Source organism: Lipophrys pholis (genome assembly GCF_963383615.2).
Source record: "Lipophrys pholis genome assembly, chromosome: 22".
Lineage (NCBI taxonomy): Eukaryota > Metazoa > Chordata > Actinopteri > Blenniiformes > Blenniidae > Lipophrys > Lipophrys pholis.
The window spans coordinates 6,390,743-6,411,363 of record NC_137644.1 but is presented as its reverse complement, the minus strand read 5'-3'; the positions used below and the strand labels follow the sequence as shown (position 1 = coordinate 6,411,363).

Below are 20,621 nucleotides of genomic sequence, written 5' to 3'. Positions count from 1 at the left end.
GTTTGTGTGTGTATCCGTAGTTTGTATATATTTTGACATGTCTGGAAAAAAATGGTATGTTACCAATATATCATGTTTTTTGGATCAACGGAAAGACTGCCACCTCGTTCTATCCAATCCTTCACACTACATCCAGAGTCAGAGTGACCATTCAGTCCCTCACAGCCATGTACACAACACAGCACAACTTAATATATACATAAACTATCATATTTGAGCTTTTTCTTACAGGATCGTTTCACATATTCTATCCTTTTGCGTATATTTAGATTTTATACTGTAAATGGTTTTATTTGATTGAACATCACACTGTAATCTCGGTACCTCATAATGAAACTAATTAGGTTACCAGTAAATAGAGTTATAATTATTATTACTGAATGAATGAGTGTGTGGCTTTGAGTCAAGTCTACAATTTAATTTGCAATGACTGATATTTCTGTAGTAACTCTATAGTTTCCCATGATCTTCTATTTATAATGAAACGATATAAATTTGACAGTTACAGTATCATATAGAAATCTGCCTCAGCACTTCCAGAGATATGATTAGGTTTTCAACGTCAAACTAGAAAAGAAAGAGAATTAAGAATCAAATGAAAATACGAGTTTGTGGTTTCAACACGAGGACAATAGATACGTTAAACTGAAGATAAATGTCCTGGATTCCCGTCATGTCCTTAGCTTTCTGCCGCACATTAAAGAGTGCCTGGAGAACAATCCGCTCCGCTTCCACTTGAGATACTGTGACTCCTTCTGAGAATTACACACATTAGCACACATTTTAAATTCAGGTTCAGGAACTCCAGGCTTTGGCTCGGTTCCCTGCTTTGGTTTCTCCGAATGGCGACAAAGACTGGGAGATGGAGAATCACTCCAGACTCCAGTGGAGAAATTGCTTTGACACTTGCATTAGTAATCTGATTGGGTTTCACGAGGGTTTTTCACTCTGTATGGTTCCCTGCTCTCTGCATGAGGTAGATTAATGAGGGGGGATACAAGACAGATTACACACAGTTTTAGAGCCAAGAGAAGACATCAGAGAACTTTGTTATCGCTACTGAATGATGCACACACACACACACACACACACACACACACACACACACACACACACACACACACACACACACACACACACACACACACACACACACACACACACACACACACACACACACACACACACACACACACACACACACACCATGAATGCAGAATGAATAGGAGTCTTTCTTTTACTGTATAAACACGTGGAGTTACTTTAGGTTGGAGGTGATCTTGTTGCTTTCCATCTCATTCTTGGTCATCGATTTATGAGGAGAAACTCAAATCTGCTTTGGTGCCTGATGATCAATGGTTTCAAGTTTTGGCTGCTTTTGCAAGGAGAGACTTTAAGGATTTTTTTATTTCACTGGCAAATATTATTTATATAATATAATCGTATTATTATCATTATTATTATTATGATCATATCATCAAGAGTAATCTTAAAAAAATAAGAAAAAATGTATAGTAATAATAATAGTGGTAGTAGTAATAACAACAACAACAACAACAATAATGATAATAATAATAATAATAATAATAATAATAATAATAATAATAATAATAATAATAATAATAATAATAATAATAAATTAATCATATTAAGATTATTAGAATGTTTTAGAATTATTTTGAAAAATAAAATGTATTAATAATAACAAAAATAATGCAAAAATCGATTATTACATTTAAAATCTTTGGATAATTTTGTATATTTGCAATATTTAATAAAATATTTCATGTTCAATATTCAATGTGTTCAGTTGAATTCTTGTTGTGACCCCTGTAAGTGCAGTCGGATGACTGCGAGATGAAAAATTAAAAAGTGGCGGTTTATACCCGTCAGATGGTATTATCTGCTCACCGAGCAGATCTGTGTCGTATGTTAAAGGGTTAATATTCCCTCCACCTGTCTTGTTGTCAGTCTGACTTCCTGCCCTCTCGGTGAACCTCTCGCCACCTGTCACATACACGACGAGCAGTGAACGTGTGCATGGATTTCCTCAGTCAGCTGGACGAGATCCTATATAAGAGCTGCAGTGATGCTGAACTGTGATTGAAAGCTTTTCCTTCATTGTATCACCGAAAGGAAAAAAAAAAAAAAAAAAAAGCTTTTAGAAGCACAAACACGTGCAAAACACGCATTTATATTCCACCTCCCAAGTCCCCTTCTTTTATCTTCACAGCACAGAGCAGATGATAGCTGTCTGCTCATTAGCCCGCCCCTCAGCTTGCCGCTCTTCATCTCTTTAGTCCCCCCCCCCCCCCCCCAACCAGACACGTAATAGCATCTCCATTGATCCACCCAGGTATCCTCCGCTGCCGTCTGCATGTGAATCTGCTCCAGCGTCTGCTTTCGACTCCCGACATTAAACAAGATCAGCGTAATCAGGTAAACGTGGACGCAGCTACACCGCTGGCTTTAAATTACTGATGACCAGGAGGGAGATCTGTATTCAGGTCGTCCCTGTGTGTCTCCTGCAGAATATGAGATCAGAGCGAGAGCTTCACCCCGAACGCACCGCCCAATATCTCATATCAGTTTTTTTCAATCTCATAATGAAACAACAAAATGTTACTAAAGATACTACGAGAAAAGTAAATTTATACTTTAATTCTTGCTGCTGTATTTCAATATTTGTTTACACCTTCTATTTAATCATATATTATTGCTTGATGCAGACACATTTTAATGTCGATATGTTCAGTCTTGCTCTGTCATGTTATTTGTTTTCTTTTTGCTGGCTTATATCTAATCATAAATAATACTGCTTTCCAATAATGCCAAATAAATTAACAAGAAAAAGAATAAGCAGCTGTACCCACAACAATAACAATATTAATAATAATAATCAAAAATAGAGAGAATCTCTAATGAGTTTCCAGACCTGATTCTATCTATTTGTTCATGTTTTAGAATCATTTAAATCAACACAGTTAAAGTTAACACTTTAATGCACCGATAGAGATACCAGTATCGGCAAGAAGTACTTGATCCCCGGTACAACCCAGCGAGTATTACACATGACGTCATCCATCAGCAACTTCAGCAGCAAGACTCAAAGTTACAAGCTTAGTCATGCTACATTCTGGAGTGTCGAGACTGACACAATAGCGACACCACATGCTAAACATTAGTCATCAATTAGTTGGTCAATATTTTAGTTTTTACTGTAAACCAATGTGTTCCAGCAGCGACCACAGCGTGGCAGTAATGAGTCTCCTGTGGCTGTAATCTTCCAGCACAGCAGGAGAAGAAGCCAACAGCCAATGGTTGGCCTTGTACATTATTTAGATAAAATGCTGTAATATGCACAATTCTCTTGTGTCTATATTTGTCTTCATGGAACGATAAAATAATAATAACTTCACTGGGTTAATTAAGGATAAACAAAAATGTTATAAAAAAACAAAATATATATATATATATATAAAATCTTTAGTTACAGACCTAGTCTAATCCCCCGACTTCACCAGTTTAAGTAATGTAATGTTGGCATTTAAAAAGTACACATATCAGGAAGTAGCTAAAGGTTAGTACTTGAACTTGTCCTTTAAAACAGCCATTTTTTCCCCCCACATTCACGTCATCGAGGAGGCTTACTTTGCCATGGAGCTTCTGTTGTGCTTCGCTGCCCTCCAGAATATCCTCTCCTCCGTCTCCAGATGCCACTTTCCTCTGGATGTGAGCATTCTGCTCCCGTAAGGCCACAATCTGCAGGAAAAAAAAAGAAAAGAAAAGAAAGCCAGAAGTGAAACAGTGGGATTAAAGTACTGCAATACACATGCAGGGATAGTACTTTAGATGCATTTAGATTGTTCTGAAAGCCCTCTCTCGCTGAATGAATTAGACTGAAGGGTCTAAAAGTTGTGGATCTTTCAAACCCTTCCGTTGCTGTGAATAAGTTCAATCGATGTCCAGAAGCTTCAACGTTGCCGTGTAAAAGGGTTTTTTAGAATTGTGATTCCAAGTGAAAATTGATTGATGTGTTTTTGACGAGTTCAGCACAACTAATGAGTACAACTAATGTTTGGACAAACCAAACAGACGTGACGTTCAGTCTACACTACCATAATGCATCACTCGACTAGTCATTTTTCCTTGTTACACAACAGTAAATTATAGGATGTCCCAGTGTGCAGGAATTTCTGGAACGTGGCTTTCCCGCGGCGTGAAGCTGAAAGGCTCGTGAACACCGATACGATCACTGTAATTATGTTCTCCGGACTCGGCGCTCATTTCACCACCTTCAGCAACGAGTCCCGAAGTCATAATCCTGTGACGGGTGACCGACAACAACAATAATTAGCTTCTTCCTTTAACTTGCACCGTATGATTACCACTCTCCTCACGACAGGGAGGAGAAAGGTAGAACGGTGCTGCTACTGATACTTGTCTCTCGTAAACATTGTGAAACCCCCCCCGATGCTTTCTGGTGTTGCACATTGTGAAAACGGTTTTACAGAACTTATTGAAGACAGGAAAGATGGTTTGTGGAGAAAATCATAAAGAACCCCATAGTCTCCTAAATCTGCATTGAAAACTGGAAAAAAAAGGAAAATAGTCCAGCAATAATGTAAGTGACCGGAGCCAGCGATCCCCAACCCTTTCTGTACCACGGATCGGTTTTAAGCAGTATCATTTTTCGGCAGGACGGTTTATGAAATGTCCTTCACGATATATGGAAAATGCTAAACTTTCATAGTTGTTTCAGTGGTCTGTTTACAAGACAACGGGGCTTGGAGCCACTGAAGGCGCAATTTTTTGAAAACGGCTCCCAAAGTGGAACTTTTCGAAAACACTTTGACTCCGTTATCACGAAAACGGTCGAAAACGCAACTTTCGAAAAACCTGTTCCCTGTAGACGGCGGAGGTGCATCGCGTAAATAGTTGTGCACATGCTCAGTAGATGGACAACCAGAACAATGTTTCCTCCGTCGTGTCATGACTCCCAGTCCATATTCTCCTGGGACTTGGTAGTTTTATTTTGACAGTCTCCATAATAACAATCTAACTTGGTCATCTGTCTACTATAATGTCTGTGTACTCTCATTGTTATTGTTTGTATCGTGTTGTTCTCTGCTGCATGTGTGTGGTTTCATTACAAAAATTAACGACAGCACCCACTAGTGGCCCCACATGTCAACTACATCATTTTCAAAGTTTCTGGCGTTGCCGTGTAGACGGGCATCGTTTTCAGAAAGTTGGCGCACTCGAAAACTTTGTCGTGTAAAGATGATGGAGCGGTGATTTTTAAGCAAAGTCAATTTACACCGCGCACAGGTAAACAGTCGATTACAGCAAATTGCTCGACTTCTCCTTCACTGCTGCTCGCTGCCCTGGAAGCTCCTCTGTTCATTATTTTTAACGAAGGCACAATTATGCCTCCGTATGTTCCTGTACCATTATTTCAAGATTGTCTGTAATGTCTCCAGCACAGAGATCAAACACCAACGCCACCGCGGATGTAAAAGGCACAACAAACATCGACTGGAGCTCTACAGATGCATCTCCAGCTCTGAAATTACAGAGAGGAGACTTTTTGCCAGATCCAGAGTGAACACAGCGCCTATTTATTCCCTTTTGATGTTGTTGATCTACCTCCCATCAAAGGCAAGGCATCTGATGGAGAAGGAGTAGAAGGACAAGATGCAAGATGGGGGGGGGGATTTTTTACAGCCAATGTTTCTTTATCTTCCTTTAGCACTTCTGTGCTGAATCGAGTGTCTAAGATAATTTGATGAAGGAGAAACTGGACACACATGATGAGGAGTGAAGGGAGGGGGGCGTGACTGCAGGGAGCTATGAAAGATTGATTATGTCAAGGTGAGAGCCCGGTCATTGCAAGTTTACTGCAGTCAGTCGTAAGCTTTAGAGAAAAGACATGCACATATATGAAGAAATAAAAAAACCAATTACATAATAATTAGAGCTGGGACTTCAACATGTCCATTTTGATTTCTTAATTACTCGTTAAAATCGTACAAATTGTACTTTGTTTTTACACTCCAACACAGAATGCTTCTCAGTGCACTTGAGGAAATTCCTAACATCCAGATTATACAAATGCAACAAACTCATGTAGACTGAAGCTAAGATAAGTAGCAGGCTAATGGATGTGGTACTTAAAACAGATCGTGTGGTCCGCTGACTGGAATATCTGTGTTTTACATATCACCGAAACAATTCAAGTTCATTTTTGATCTTGGATTAAATGTTGGAACTTGAAATGTTTTGAAAATGGACAACCATATGACAGTCTTTATATGGTCACATTATCCAGATCCAACACATTTCAGGTTTCAACCAGAATGACAGAGAGGAAGGTGTCAAATTACAAGGTCTCCATGCTGCGTGTCAGTAGTCCAAAACGGTCGCATGAGGAAAGTTTCTTCCTGGCGTGGTTAAGTGCCTCCATTCATGTTCAGCTTCACTATTATTCATCAATAACTTTGTGGGTTTTTTTCAAAAATGGAATTTTCTGTTTGTGCGACGTTCAAATTAGCAACGTTTGCCTCTCCTACATGATTTTAATTGAACACAATACGTCGGCGCTGATCAATGTTGATTGTCTCAGGCAAATATACAATCAGTGTTCATAAATTCCAGCACAGCTCATATGGCTGAAAATTGCAATCAGGAGTAGTAATCAGAGTGCGGCCACTCACACACCTGTGTCTATATGGGGTCAAAGGTCGCTGATTTCATCAGGCACGGCCGTGCTGTCTGAGTCCCCGCAGGGAGCAGGGACTCGCACCAGACCTCCATCCCAAATCAATTACCAGTTGGCTGGCTGGAGGCTTGGCCCGCCTCCCTGGAGGCACACACACACACACACACACACACACACACACACACACACACACACACACACACACACACACACACACACACACACACACACACACACACACACACACACACACACACACACACACACACACACACACACACACACGCTTTCCACCGCCTCAAGGTCCAATCCCTCATCTGTCTGCAGCTCTGAAGTGTGGCGTTAAGCATTTATGAGGGACAGCCTCACATTCGTGCTGTACAGTCTCTCTAACCTTGGCTGTGTGACGTGAGAAAATGTTTTCGAGTGTTAAATCCTCCACTGATACACCCGTCAGTCTCTTCTGACAGCTGGAAAGCAGAGTTTGTGTAAAACACAGGTGTCAAACTTATTTTAGCTCCGCAGGAACATACTGAGCGGTTTGATCGCAAATGGGTCGGATGAGTTAGATGACGTATTAAAACCTTTGAATAAAGTTCGATCTGCTACAAAAGAAGAGTTCAGACGTTAAATGTGTGAAAGGAGACGGCTTTGCTTTGCTTAGATTGTAAAAGACAGTGATTCGATGTGATTTCTTCTGTCTGTTGGTGATAAAGTTTTAGTCTTGGATCCTGTTTACAAAACATTTTAAAGTGAAAACTTAGATGAGTGTCTCAGAGGCATGTTAACTACATAATTTTCTATATTTTAGATTTTTCCGTGGAAACGGAAATCGTTTTCAAATCATTGCTGTGTAAACGCAAAACCTCTCTGAAACAAAATGACAAAACCTGTGATTTCCCGTTTCCATGGAAACGGAGTCGGCGCGTTTTCAAAAAGTTGTATTTTCAGTGGCTCCAAGTTAATTGTATTGCATAATCAGTTATTCATTTGTTTGATTATTTCTTTGACATTTCAGGTCATCGTGCAGAGAGACTTTCTGGTCTTCTAGTTTTTTGTACCCAAGAAATATGTGAGACACTTTCGGGAACTCGCGTCGTCTCACGTTAAAAGTGCCTATTTCTTTTTCACCGTCTGGATTGTGACCACACACACGACTCCATTCATCCAAACATATCATTACACATCGAGTGGTGAGTGTTTCTCTCATCTCTCAGCCTCTCATCGTGACATTTTTGTATTTCCTCCACCGTCTCTTCCCCTCTCTCACCCTTCCCAGCCTTTCACTCTTCTCTCACTACGTCCTCTCGCTCTGCTCACTGACTTTTAATCCGGCCCTGAGTGTCAGATTGGCATGTCTGACAGGCTGTGAAGTGGCGGCCTGAGGGTTTTTTTCTCAGCTGGAACTGGACCATCTGCGGTGCGAGTGGCTGCCCGAGCTGGGAGGCGGAGGAGGAGTGAGGGCCACCTCAGGAAGAGTGGACACTCTTCTGTCAGGCCAGTTTTTGTTTTTCACGTTAAATTAAGACAAGAAAACGTCAGAAGATGTGCAGCGGTGATTTGGGGTTGTTGAATCATAATCAGGATCAACAAGCAGCGTCTGTCCCTGAGTGCAAACTCTGTGAGTTTGGATCGATTCACTCAGTTACCGACGAGCATGAAGCTGTTTTCAACGGGCGAACATGAGCTTATTGTGCTTTGAACCATAAACGCCTTTATTGAATCAAATAAAAGTTTTGTTTCGAAGCTAAATTACTTTTAGATCAGGAGAGTCAAACATGAGGCCCATGGACCAAAATTAGCCCGCGAGAACAACCAAACAAATTATAAAAATGTCCCCAAATTTAAACAAATCTCTTAAGAGTAGCACAGCACAACAACACTGAGATCCAAGCTGAGATATGGAACGTAAGCTCTACCTTGCTGCTATCAAACTGGCCACAAAGCCATGCTGTCAGGATGGGCTTGTAAAAATAACAAAAATGTCACTGTATTGTGCACCAGAATCAGAGGTGTATCACTCCCTTGGGAAGTAGGTCACTCTTCAATTTAGTCTTCTTTTGAGTAATCTATTAAGCGAAAACCCGTCCGTAGTATTTCCTCCTTGTCACAGAATTTTGGTATCATTTATGGGTTTGCAATATTTGCTTCACCATGGCCCACCCTACTCTTTCTCTGATTGGCTCAACAGTTCTCATGCTGCAGGTTAAACACAGACATCAACCAATCAAATCACTCGATGCAGCGAGTACCAGCCAATCACATGCAGAGTACGGTGGGTCATGGCTTCATCATGCTTGGGTAAAAATAAGCATTCTGGCTTGTAGACACTGCTGAATGGTGCATCATGGGGGATTTGGTATATCTGCATTTACACTGGACTCCTCCACTGACCACAAGGTTTAATTAAAATTGGCTTTATGTTGAGATTGTAATAATTTTCTGTAATATTTATTAGTTTTTTTGGGCAAAATATAGATTTTCATTACATACACTTTGCATAACAAAAAAGAAAAACTGTAAAGTTTCAATTTAAAGGTTATTATGACTCTATTTTCCCAAACTGGCCCCATCAAGATGAAATTGTGTGGCCACTGAAGTGATACATGTTTGACACCCCTGATTTGGAACCACTGAAAGGTTGGCAGGTTGTACTTGTATTTGATTCATTTGCTTCCATTTCATACATTTTCTGTATTTCCTTCCATAGTAGGAACTATAAATAAGACCTCAAGTATCTGATTGTGATTATTCATTATTCCAGTAATTGTGTTGCCACTAGAAGGAAACAATCTGCTAGCGATCACTTGTTATTTATGAGATCCCAACCCACTAATTATCCATTTATACACACAGTATATCCCCCGATCATCAGGGAGAATGCATTAACACGGAGTGAGCGCGGGTATAATTAAACACGTTTAGCTGTTACCTCCTGATTGGCTGCTGTGAGCTCCTCCTCCAAGGCGGACACCCTCTCCAGAGACACTCGTAGTCTCTCTCTCACCTGAGGAAAAAGAAGAGAGGTCATGATTCGCTGTGGATAATTAACATGCACTGATCAGCACTGATAGAAAACGATCTAGTGGAGGAATGATGTGGTGATAAAAGCGGAAGGAGTCGCCACGGCGTCACACTATCACTCTCTTAAGCCCCGTTTCCACAGTGCCCCTTGGTGCCGGTACGGGTCAGGTCGGAACCGGTTGTTGTGCGTTTCCACTGACTCAGAACCGTTACCAACCGGTACCATTGGTAACCATTTCTCGCTACCCCTCCACTTGGGGTACCAGGCACAATGTGCCGGATATGTGGGGGAGGAGCTTCAGCACTGCCGTCTGCTCATTGGTCCGTGACAACCGCTGTTCTCCCAGCAAGCAGCCATTTCCAATCAGTTCTTCTGCAGCAATCAGGAAACATTTTTGAAAATGTCCTCCCGTTATGGCGTCACATCCTGCATGATTACGCAACCGTTCATAACCCCGCCTACATTTCAAACCGTTCCCCGTGTAATGGAAACGCGGCACTGATACGGGTCTGGTTACGGATAGTCAACCCCCACCTGACCGGCACCGGTACCAAGGGGCACTGTGGAAACGGGGCTTTGATGTTCATTGTTGTCTGCACGCATCTAATAGCGCCCACTATTGCTCCTAAGTGTGAACTATATCGTGTTGGAACGTTGTGTCAACAGGGTCTGATATTACAAATATCACACTCTTCATGGTAAAATTCAGGTAAAACAGTAAAGAAAACAACAATCTGGGTGGACTCACCTTCTCGTCGAGGGCTTTATGGTGCTCAAACAAGGACTTGAGGGCTTTGAGGACCTCGACCTCGCTGGATACTCCCGAAGGAGACTGAGCCTGCCGCTTCACCACCGTCATGCGGAGCGAGCGCTCGTGGCGAGACACCAGACACTCCAGATGTTCCAGCAGTAGCTGAAGGAGATCACGGGAGAATCCACAGTCAAAGCACGGAAAAACAGGCCAGATGAATACATGCACAAAATACAATATGCTGACTCAATCCTCGTTTTTTTGTTGCAACAAAAAGGACATTCCTGTTGGACAAAGACATACAGTACATTCACAGATTTGAACCCATGAATGAAGAGAAAACGGCAAGATCCTCCATAAAGCGTGCTGAGTGATCACGGAAACAAAATGAGTAGATTTTGTGTTGATTTACTTTATGATTTACTTTAGAATAACAGGAGTGACCGCATGCAAATATGAGCATTCAAGGGAGGTGTAAAGTATATATATGTATAAAAATGTGTGGTGTAAAGAAAGAAAAAAACTGAACAATGGAAGGAATTTCTTTTTTTAAAAATAAAGGAAAAGAAAAAACAAGACAAAAAAGAAGTCAAATGAAAAAAGAAAACAAATGAAATTAAATGAAAAAAGAAAATAAATTAAAAAAGAAAAGAGACAAAGGAAAATAATGCGGTGCAGCATCGAAAATATCAACATCCTCTTGAAATCTGTGGGGCCTGCTGGGAAAGGCTGAGCTGGGGGAGCACGACACACACATCGCAATTAACGCACACTGCAGGTTTTACATTAATCCGTAAAAACTAGTCTAGGTATTTAGCACGATGTGGAACACACCATCTATATTTGATATTCATGAAGGCAAATGTGCTAAATAAATAGTGCACGTTATCTCACAGATCAGCTTCCACATGCATGTGCATGTAAGCCAACAGCTGTTTGTATACCTGCAATTTTTTGATAAAGCAGACCTCTGGTGTTTTATTTCAAGTCTATATGTGAAGAACAACCTGTGCAATGAAACGGCACAAACAACATGAAAAAAACCTTATTCCATTACCGCTGCGGTTGACTTTCACAACTAATGCACATAACAGGATTACGCTGATCGAGGTTGCTGGGGAGCGTGTCAAGGAGATACAGAGGAAAAAGACAACGACGGCGGAGTAAACAATGATGATGGGACTGGATGAGATGAGAGGAGGAGGCCAGTTTCTCTTCAGAGATTAAAAACATTATTTGTTGGTGTTGCTTGCTGAGGTTCCAGTGTGAGATGATCATCGGCTTTCATTTCCCTTCACCACTCAGCGGAGCTGCACACTTTGTGATGCAGATCTCAACACTTCGTTCCCTCCAAGGAAATAAAATCAAAACCTCAGGATAACGATCTGGTTCGAGGGTGAAGGTTGCCGCTCCAAATAACTTATGTGATCTTTCCGAGAGAATCCTCCAGCTCCATCCGAGGCATACCTACACTTAGTCTCAACACAGAGGCTGTCGGCATCCTGCAGCTGGTGGTTGGGGGAAAAACAAAATCTCTGTTGACCTTAGATGAGTTTGAAGCATCTTTAAAAAAAAAAAAATCCTTTGTGAAATAGTGAAGCGGAAAAATATGAAGGTGAGCCTGAAGGCATCCATCTGCTTTATCCAACGGACGGTTTCAGGGCGCTGGAGCCCATCCCAGCTGACTGTGGGTGATGGCCGGTTCCACCCGGGACGGGTCACCACTCCATCACACGACAATCACAAACCCCCGCTTGCTATTAAACTTCGCCTGAACTTTACATGCATGTTGCACACAGTTTGCATGACACTCGTTTAAGATTGAAACGACACTCAGACAAATAATCCCAGTTGTTTTCCTGCTTGTGTCCATCTTGCAGCAAACGCACAGATGGAGCAAGAATAAGAATGCTCAGTCGGATTTGTCTTCACATGTTTCCCAAAGCGGAGAAATCCAGGAGCTGCTAAAAAAGAGCTTCAACCGTTGCCGTGGTGCCCATGCACAGTCGCAAAATTTTAGAAAAATTGCGTTTCCCCCCCCGTTTCCATGAAGACGAGGTCAGTGTTTTTGAAATGTTGCATTTTCCAATGTTTCCATAGAGACAGAGTTGGAGCGTTTTTGAAAATGTTTGTTTTCCCCTGCTACAATGGAGAGAGAAAAATTGCATCGTCTTCCCATTTCCATAGAGATGGCGTCGGAGCGTTTTTGGAAAAGTTCCAGATCTCCCCGTTTCCCCGGTAGACAGAGTCAGAGTGTTTTTGAAAAGTTGCGTTTTGTCCTGTTTCCATTGAGACGGAGTCAGCGTCTTCGAAAAGCTGCGTTTTACCCTGTTTCCATGGAGACAGAGTTGGCGTTTTTTTGAAAAAAGTTCCACATTGGGAGCCATTCTCAAAAAAATGTGTTTTCAGTGGCTCTGAGCACCGTTGTGTAAAACGGACACCCACAATGCAAATACAGTTTTCTGTTTTCACCTGAAAACGTTGTGTAAACGTTGGCTGCCATATTTTTTCAGATCCTCTATAACGGATTCCCTACAGGAGTGAATGTTTGAATGCACACTCAACAAAGTGCCGGCTGCTGAATCCACCGAGGAGAGACGAGACGAATCCGACCGCAGCTACGACTGAATCCCCATCCTGCATGAGTCCTCCTCTGTGTAATTCAGCCGGGATCATTATCCCAAAACAACCACTCAACTTCACTCGCCGTCACATCTGCTGCTTGTACGTACATGCTTTACAAGATTTAATTAAAGACCGCGAAAAAAAATAAATTAAAAAAAAAATCTTAATTAACGTTCGCTTAATAATTCTCCGACTGAGGAATGGAGGTGATAATGAAGTGAGAGAGTGAAAATGACTTTATTCTGTTTTCTGTGCGAAACTGTAAATCCACACTCAATCAGCAGTGGGAGGGAGTCTTATCAGTCAAAACCAGCTTTAAAAAGGTTTTATTAGTTCATTTTATTTATATTTGTTTTAGGGATGCACCGATAGCACTCGAGTACGAGTACCAACTTTTAGCTACAGGCCGATACAGAGTACCAATACTTAATGTCATAAAGCCTGATTCAGACTCCATATGCAAAGGTATCTGTATCAGTGCAGTCATAGATTTTTGTATCAAAGACTTTACAAAACTCAGCTAAATGCCTTCGGTTTGCGTTCAGAATCTGTGAAGCGGACACTCGAGGCCATCGGCTGACTTGGTTCCAGTGCTGAGTGCGGTGGTGAAGGTTTTTCTTTGGGGTTAATGAGGTATGTCTGGCCCGGGGAAGCAGACAGTGTGCCTGGACGCTTCAGCGATTCCACCGCCTTAAAACCTTCACCCAGCAGAACGCTTCGGCTTCGTCGGGACGCCGTCCATCGCGAGCTCCTCAGCGATTTGCCTTTATTCTCTGATTTGACCTAAATTTGGGAAAACTTCTGCAGGTTTGGAGAAACCGAACAAAGGCGTGTGTGTGAAAAGCGTTCTCCATGTGAAGACAACTCACCCTGGTGTTGTTCCTCTCGGCCTTGAGCTCGGAGATCTCCTCCTCCTTCTCCAGCAGCTGCTCCCTGCAGGCGTTCAGCTCCTTGGTCAGAGCAGCGAACTCCTGCATGACGACAAACAGGGAAGGAGGAGACGAGTCAGCGTCACACAATACTCTGCAACGACTCCGTAGCCCTGGTATAAAATACACCGAACTGCTGATCTGTCATACAAGTTGATTTTAAGTACTACGACCTCCATCTGTCATCTCATCCAGGAGTGTCAAACATGAGGCTCCAATCCAAACCAAACCACCAAAATTTCACAGAAAACTGATTTTCTTTAAAGACATTACATAACAACACAACAGTGAGACTCTGAGATCATTTTTCAATCAATTTTCAGTAGTCATAGTTTTGCTTTTGCAAAGACAGACATTTTCATCACGTACACGCCGCACCAAAACGAAGAAGTTTAAATTTAAAGGCTATTATGACGACAGTCTACAGAAATCCACCTTCTCCTGAACTCGTGAGGAGCAACGTCAATAATGTGGATTAAGAGAGACAACAGGAAAGAGAGGAAGAGTGAGGAGGAGAAGTGTAGGAGGGAGACGCGATGGATGCATGCAGAAGGAGAAAGAGAAGAAAAGTGGAGGCGAGAGCCAAGGTGAGAGAGAAGGTCAAGGAGAGAGAAGGAAGACTAGAAAGTGGAGATCTCAGCCCGTGGTAACAGTCACCTCAGCCTCGGTTATACACGACATCTCAAGATTTCAGTTGGTTATCTCTCCAGATAGATACTGACAGAAGGATTACTCAACGTCTAAACTACTTTCATCCTCCGGTTACAGGTTCTGTTCCTGAACAAACCCAACACACAGGGAGGTATTTATTAGCCTGAAGTGAGAGTCTCTCTCTCTCTCTCTCTCTCTCTCTCTCTCTCTCTCTCTCTCTCTCTCAGGCACACACACTTACACCTTTACAGACTAATCCACGGAAGACTTTTACACTAAGAATTCACATTGTATATTGTTATTATCATTCTTATTACTGCTTTTAATCTCTGGATAGAAGAAGAAGAAGAAGAAGAAGAAGAAGAAGAAGAAGAAGAAGAAGAAGAAGAAGAAGAAGAAGAAGAAGAAGAAGAAGAAGAAGAAGAAGAAGAAGAAGAAGAAGAAGAAGAAGAAGAAGAAGAAGAAGAAGAAGAAGAAGAAGAAGAAGAAGAAGAAGAAGAAGAAGAAGAAGAAGAAGAAGAAGAAGAAGAAGAAGAAGAAGAAGAAGAAGAAGAAGAAGAAGAAGAAGAAGAAGAAGAAGAAGAAGAAGAAGAAAATAATGACATCACTAAGATTTTAAACTTTCATTGTTATGTAATCATCGTCAGTTAAATCTGTGTGTGTGTGTGTGTGTGTGTGTGTGTGTGTGTGTGTGTGTGTGTGTGTGTGTGTGTGTGTGTGTGTGTGTGTGTGCGCGTGTGTGGTTAAATATCTTTGTGTTTTGTTTTTAATGTCTGTAAAGCACTGTGTGCTACAGAATGTCTGAGAAGTGCTTTATAAATAAAGTTTGATTTGATATGAAGAAATGCTTCGGTCATTTAAGCACCGTAGGTTAACGATGAATGAAGAGAGAAACGTCGGCCCTGGAGAAGAGCTTCTCCCAGAGAGAGAAGAGAAACCTTCATCATCATCATCATCAGCAGCAGCAGCAGCAGCAGAGAGATGAGAGACGGCCGCTGTCACTCTGGAAGACTTCAAAAATCCCTTCCCTGTCATCTCCGTCTAATTCAAGCACATCGGGAACAAAGCCGCGTCGGGAGCGGGTCACGTCTGGCAGGTACAAAGAAAATCACGCACACAAACACGAGCGCCCGCATGTCACCGCCGTTTTAATTCAGATCCACTGGAAGTGACACCGCAGCATATATGACTCCGTATCTAGCAGCTAACAAGCCAGCCGTCTGTCTGAGTCACATTACGATTCCGAAGCGGTACGCCATCTGTCCTTCAGGAGTCATGAACAATCACTCAGTGTTACAGACAGACTCCGGGGAGCCCGGCAATATTGTGTCCCGTCGCTGCAGCGGCACAACAAATCCTCATTGGCCTTATAGCGCCACAAATCCTCCTCACAAAAGCCCTGACGAACCCGTAACTCTCACTTGGTTCTGTGCGAGGAGGAGTCGAGTGACAATGTGATCAAAGAAGAGACTTGAAAGGACGACACCAAAAACTGAAGCGTCACCGTGTCAACTGGACAACTTGTGACGAGTTGGGACACGCAAACGTGCAAGAAGATATGAGATTAAGCAACTGGTTTCACCAGAAATCCCACTGAATTAGTATTTCATGCCACATTTCTTAACAGATACACAGTTGCACAGTTTAGCTATAGTTTTGAGGATGCAGAAGCCGTAATAGGATCCAAAAAGACAAGGCAGACGTGCCGGAGGCTCATTTATTGCACCTTTCACAAAAGAGACGCTTAACAAAAGGTTTTGCTGTTCCATCCGACGTGCAAGAAAATCGCAACCTCCTGCAAATGTTTTCAGATATCTTCCGAAACTCCTCAGTGGCTTCACGTTGTGAGGAAGAGGATAAGAAGATGAAGATCAAGCCGTGAATCTAAAGAAAAGCGGAGGCTAAAGCCGCAACAATGACGCCAAGTGAAAAACTTTGTTGTTTTAGTTGTCAACTTCTACACATTTAACGCCTTGATGCTGACATGATGGAATAATAACTGTAATATTGAGCCACATTTCGTGGCAGTATTGTGTTGGACTGCACTGAATCGGATTTTCTCACCAAAGCTCTAATCAAAGACGCAACGTGCACAGACTATCAAACACTTCTTTAGTCACATTATCTGGAGATAATTGTGTTTTTTCTTTGTAATTTGTAGACATAATGTTGCCTTAATGAGATACTCTTTTGAATGTCCTTTCCTCCAATGTCAAACAGTAAAAGAGAAAACACTGTTAAATGAATTATCGTTCTTTATTTCTAACACATAAATTCACTTGATCCTCGTTTAATATTCATTGTGTCTGTGATGTTAAAGTTGTGATTTCTTTTAACCATTTCAAGTGTAAACAGCCTAATCTTTTCAATGTGTATTTACTCATTTCTTTCTTAAACTGGTTAATTAAAGAGCACAACATTCATGATGTCATTGAGACCCTATTCACACGACAACTCTTTTTAAAATGGAAACGGAAAACTGCATTTCAGAAGAGCTGCATTTTGTCAATGTTTGAGCTTCTGACTTCTATCCTGGAAGTTTTTAGTTAATTAATATTGCAAAAATTAAGAATGCTCTTCTTTCATAGTTACATCATTTTGTATTTGCAGAGCATGAATGCACAATGCAGCACGTCTTTCTTCAATATGTATATTGTTCATGTAAAGTCATTACAATAGAGGACATCTATTAACTTCAAACACTGCGGTGTATTACTTATATGCATGATGTTACCTTTTTTTGGGCTGCATTCTATTTATAAAACCGTAATTCCCAGCGGTGATCATCATTTCACACCGTTTTAAATTATCACAGCAATTATGGTTTAATGAAGCTCTGGTGTCATTAAAGCACGCGCTACTTATTTGCCTCTGTGTTTTCCAAACTAGTTCGTCAGTAGGTCAGGCACAAAAAGAGTAGACGCTCAAAGTTCATAAATCTTCCCTCCCGCAGGAACGCAGCTAATCAGAGTCACCTCCTCTTAATAAAAAGCCCCGCTTCAAATTGCACCATTTGCTTTAATGCTTGCCGGAGCCAACAAAAGGCTGCTTGTGAGGCTGCAGCTTCCCCAGCAACACTTCAGTGAAACTCTTTTTCTTATCCTGCACATGATCACTAACAATCTGCATGTGCGATTCCTGGTTCATCTTATAGTTTGATCTATATTTATTCAATAAAGTAAATTTGAATATGACGAAAATTGTAGTTTTCAGCTTCCCAAGGATTTAAAATGTTGGATCACGTCCATGTTATCCGTCTACTTTCAGTTTTTTTCTGCACATGAACTATAAATAATGGTTCAGTTCTTGGTTCGTCTCTTTTCCTGAATGAAGGTATTGTCTTTGAGTGTTGAAGCTGTCGCCTCCGATTGGGCGGGGAGCGACGTCAAACCTACAGTCACACCTTAAGTTGATGAAATCCACAGCTGAGCTCACGCTGCAGGAGCCTAATGAGGAAATATTCATCCTAAAACCGGCTCATCAAAACACACTTTGGGGGTCCGTTTTACACGACAACAGTGCTTAGAGCCACTGGAAACGCAATTTTCTGAAAACGATCCGACTTCCTCTCTTTAACATCAGGGGTGTCAAACACTTTTTATTTCAGCCCAATTTCATCTTGAGTGGGCCGGACCGGTAAAATAGTGACATAATGACCGTTAAATTCAAACTGTAACGTTTTTTGTTGCTGTGGTGCAAAGTGTACGTGACGAAAATGTCTACAATCTCAAAATTAAGTCAATTTTATTGAAACCTTCTGGTGCAAAATAACATGAAATGTCCAAAAAAAAAACAACAGTTGCATTATAGGTGTTATTAGAAACTCCCCCTAACAGCATGGCTTTGAGGCTAGTTTGATCGCCAGCTTTCCGAGCAGCGTCACCGATATCTCAGCTCGGGTTTCAGTGAATTCTCTCTCTGTTACGTAGATTTAGACTCTTTTCTTATTTTGGGTGATTGTTTTGCGTGTGTGCTTTTTTTTTTCAATTATTCATTTTGATTTTGTTGGTTTCTTCCAATTGGTGGTTTTCGTATTTGGGGATGAGGAAGGAGGATTCTGAAGAGAATCTAAAAGCTGTCGCCATCTACGTCGGGCCACAAAGGACACGTTGATGAGGAAGAAGTTGCCGTGTCGCTACTCTTAAGAAATTTATTTAAAAAAACAAACAAAAAAACAACACTCCACCAGTCTGCAGCCAGAAGCACGTTTCATCAGCTTCAAGTGTTGACATCACAAACACACTGCAATCTCAAACCAACACCAATCCCGTTTCCATCACACTGTATCTACCATTGTTACTCATACGCGGACATCCATACTGAAGTAATGACACCAATATGAGGCGCAACGTATCTATAAGCCTGCCAGTTGTTTGCAGTACATGCCGGCCACACTGAATTATTCACAGCAAACAAAACGCAGCAAGCGCAGGTTGGTTTCCATTCAGTGAGATTTCTCCGACTCCATCTGTCAAGGAAAATACAACCTGCTGCATTTTTTATTCCCAGGAAACGCAGCCTCCAGACGACGCTCTCATAAATAACATGGAAATGGATGAGAAAAATGAAAGAAGAGGCCGGATGTGCTGCGCTGCTGGAAATACGAGTCGGGGAGCCGGGAATAAGGGAAGTTCGCGAAAAAAAAAAAAAAGATGGTGGCGGTTGCGTGACTGAGCATCTTTAAGGTATTCGGTGGCGTACGGGAAGTGCTCGTGCGCTCGGACACTGGGGGATGTTGGGATGTGATGAGAGGCGTCCTGACACGTCTCGATGCCTTCACCTGCCAGCGCCAGCAGATTTTACAGCTGCTGTGCTTTATGACAACTATGAAATCAAACCATCCCGACGTCCCGTTCCACTCAAAACAAACACATTCTGAGCTTTTACTGCAGGGAAACAACCCTTCATTCAGAAATCTGATTACTTTCAATAAACTGCACAGAAAATATAATATTTAGAATTTTTTTGTACGAATGCTTTTTGCACACTAACACTGTGACTAAATCTTTTGGGTCAAATTATTTAAAGTAATCACATTTCAAAGTGGAATAATTACATTTAGATGATTTTTACTTCTGTCCGATGTCATAATTGGCAATTCTAACACAAACGAACGTTATTCATATTTTAGGATTTTTGTTTACGTTTGCAACAAAATATGTTTTAATTAAAGTGTTTAAAGTTAGTTAAACCTTCCATTTATTCCTTTTATTGTCATTATTTCTCAGCAGAAGTTAAATTCTGCTTCAGATTCTTTCGAGGATTCCCCTCTGGAGCTCTAGCCACATTTTAATTTAAAATATTTTCATGAACTGTCAGTGGAAACTGGAGTACTTGGACAAAAACCGATGCATGCACAGGGACAACATGCAAACTCCACAGGGAAACGTCCTGAGCAAGAACCGGGCTGCAATCCCAAACAATAAACCACCATTATTATTAATCAGAAATAGACAAACAAGCTTTGAAATGTGAACTGTGAACATCACGCACAAGGTTTTGCTGGTGCTTTTGTTCAACCAATGTCATCCAAGGTCATTTCAGGAGTGGTAAGTCGTGATGGAGTGTTACCGCTTTATTTTATAGTCCATTCAAACAGCTGGGAAGTATAAAATTCCACTTGGATGCGCTCAGGATTTGCTCCGAGCCTTTCTCCAGCACTTTACCCATGACCTGCTGGACCACAACCCCCCTGCCCCACCTCCCCTACTCCCCCTCGCGGCCTCTTTTCCCCCGTTCTCATTACCTGGGCAAACTGCCTAGCGCTGCAATATGTCAGACAGTGTGTGTGTGTGTGTGTGTGTGTGTGTGTGTGTGTGTGTGTGTGTGTGTGTGTGTGTGTGTGTGTGTGTGTGTGTGTGTGTGTGTGTGTGTGTGTGTGTGTGTGAGCATGGAGTTTGCTAGAAGGTGAACTCTAAA

General features: G+C 41.6%; 1 protein-coding gene across 2 annotated transcripts in view; it reads right to left on the bottom strand.

The window, feature by feature from the left end:
• The window catches only part of ppfia2 (PTPRF interacting protein alpha 2), a gene marked incomplete at both ends in the record, with an annotated part of 104,513 nt that overhangs the window by 35,029 nt on the left and 48,863 nt on the right, over positions 1–20,621 (bottom strand). For both annotated transcript variants that reach the window (XM_080492174.1, XM_080492173.1), the window contains 4 exons: positions 3,652–3,762; positions 9,654–9,728; positions 10,495–10,659; positions 13,992–14,093. In XM_080492174.1, the coding sequence (XP_080348300.1) occupies positions 3,652–3,762; positions 9,654–9,728; positions 10,495–10,659; positions 13,992–14,093 (453 nt within the window). The remainder of the gene's footprint in view (positions 1–3,651; positions 3,763–9,653; positions 9,729–10,494; positions 10,660–13,991; positions 14,094–20,621) is intronic.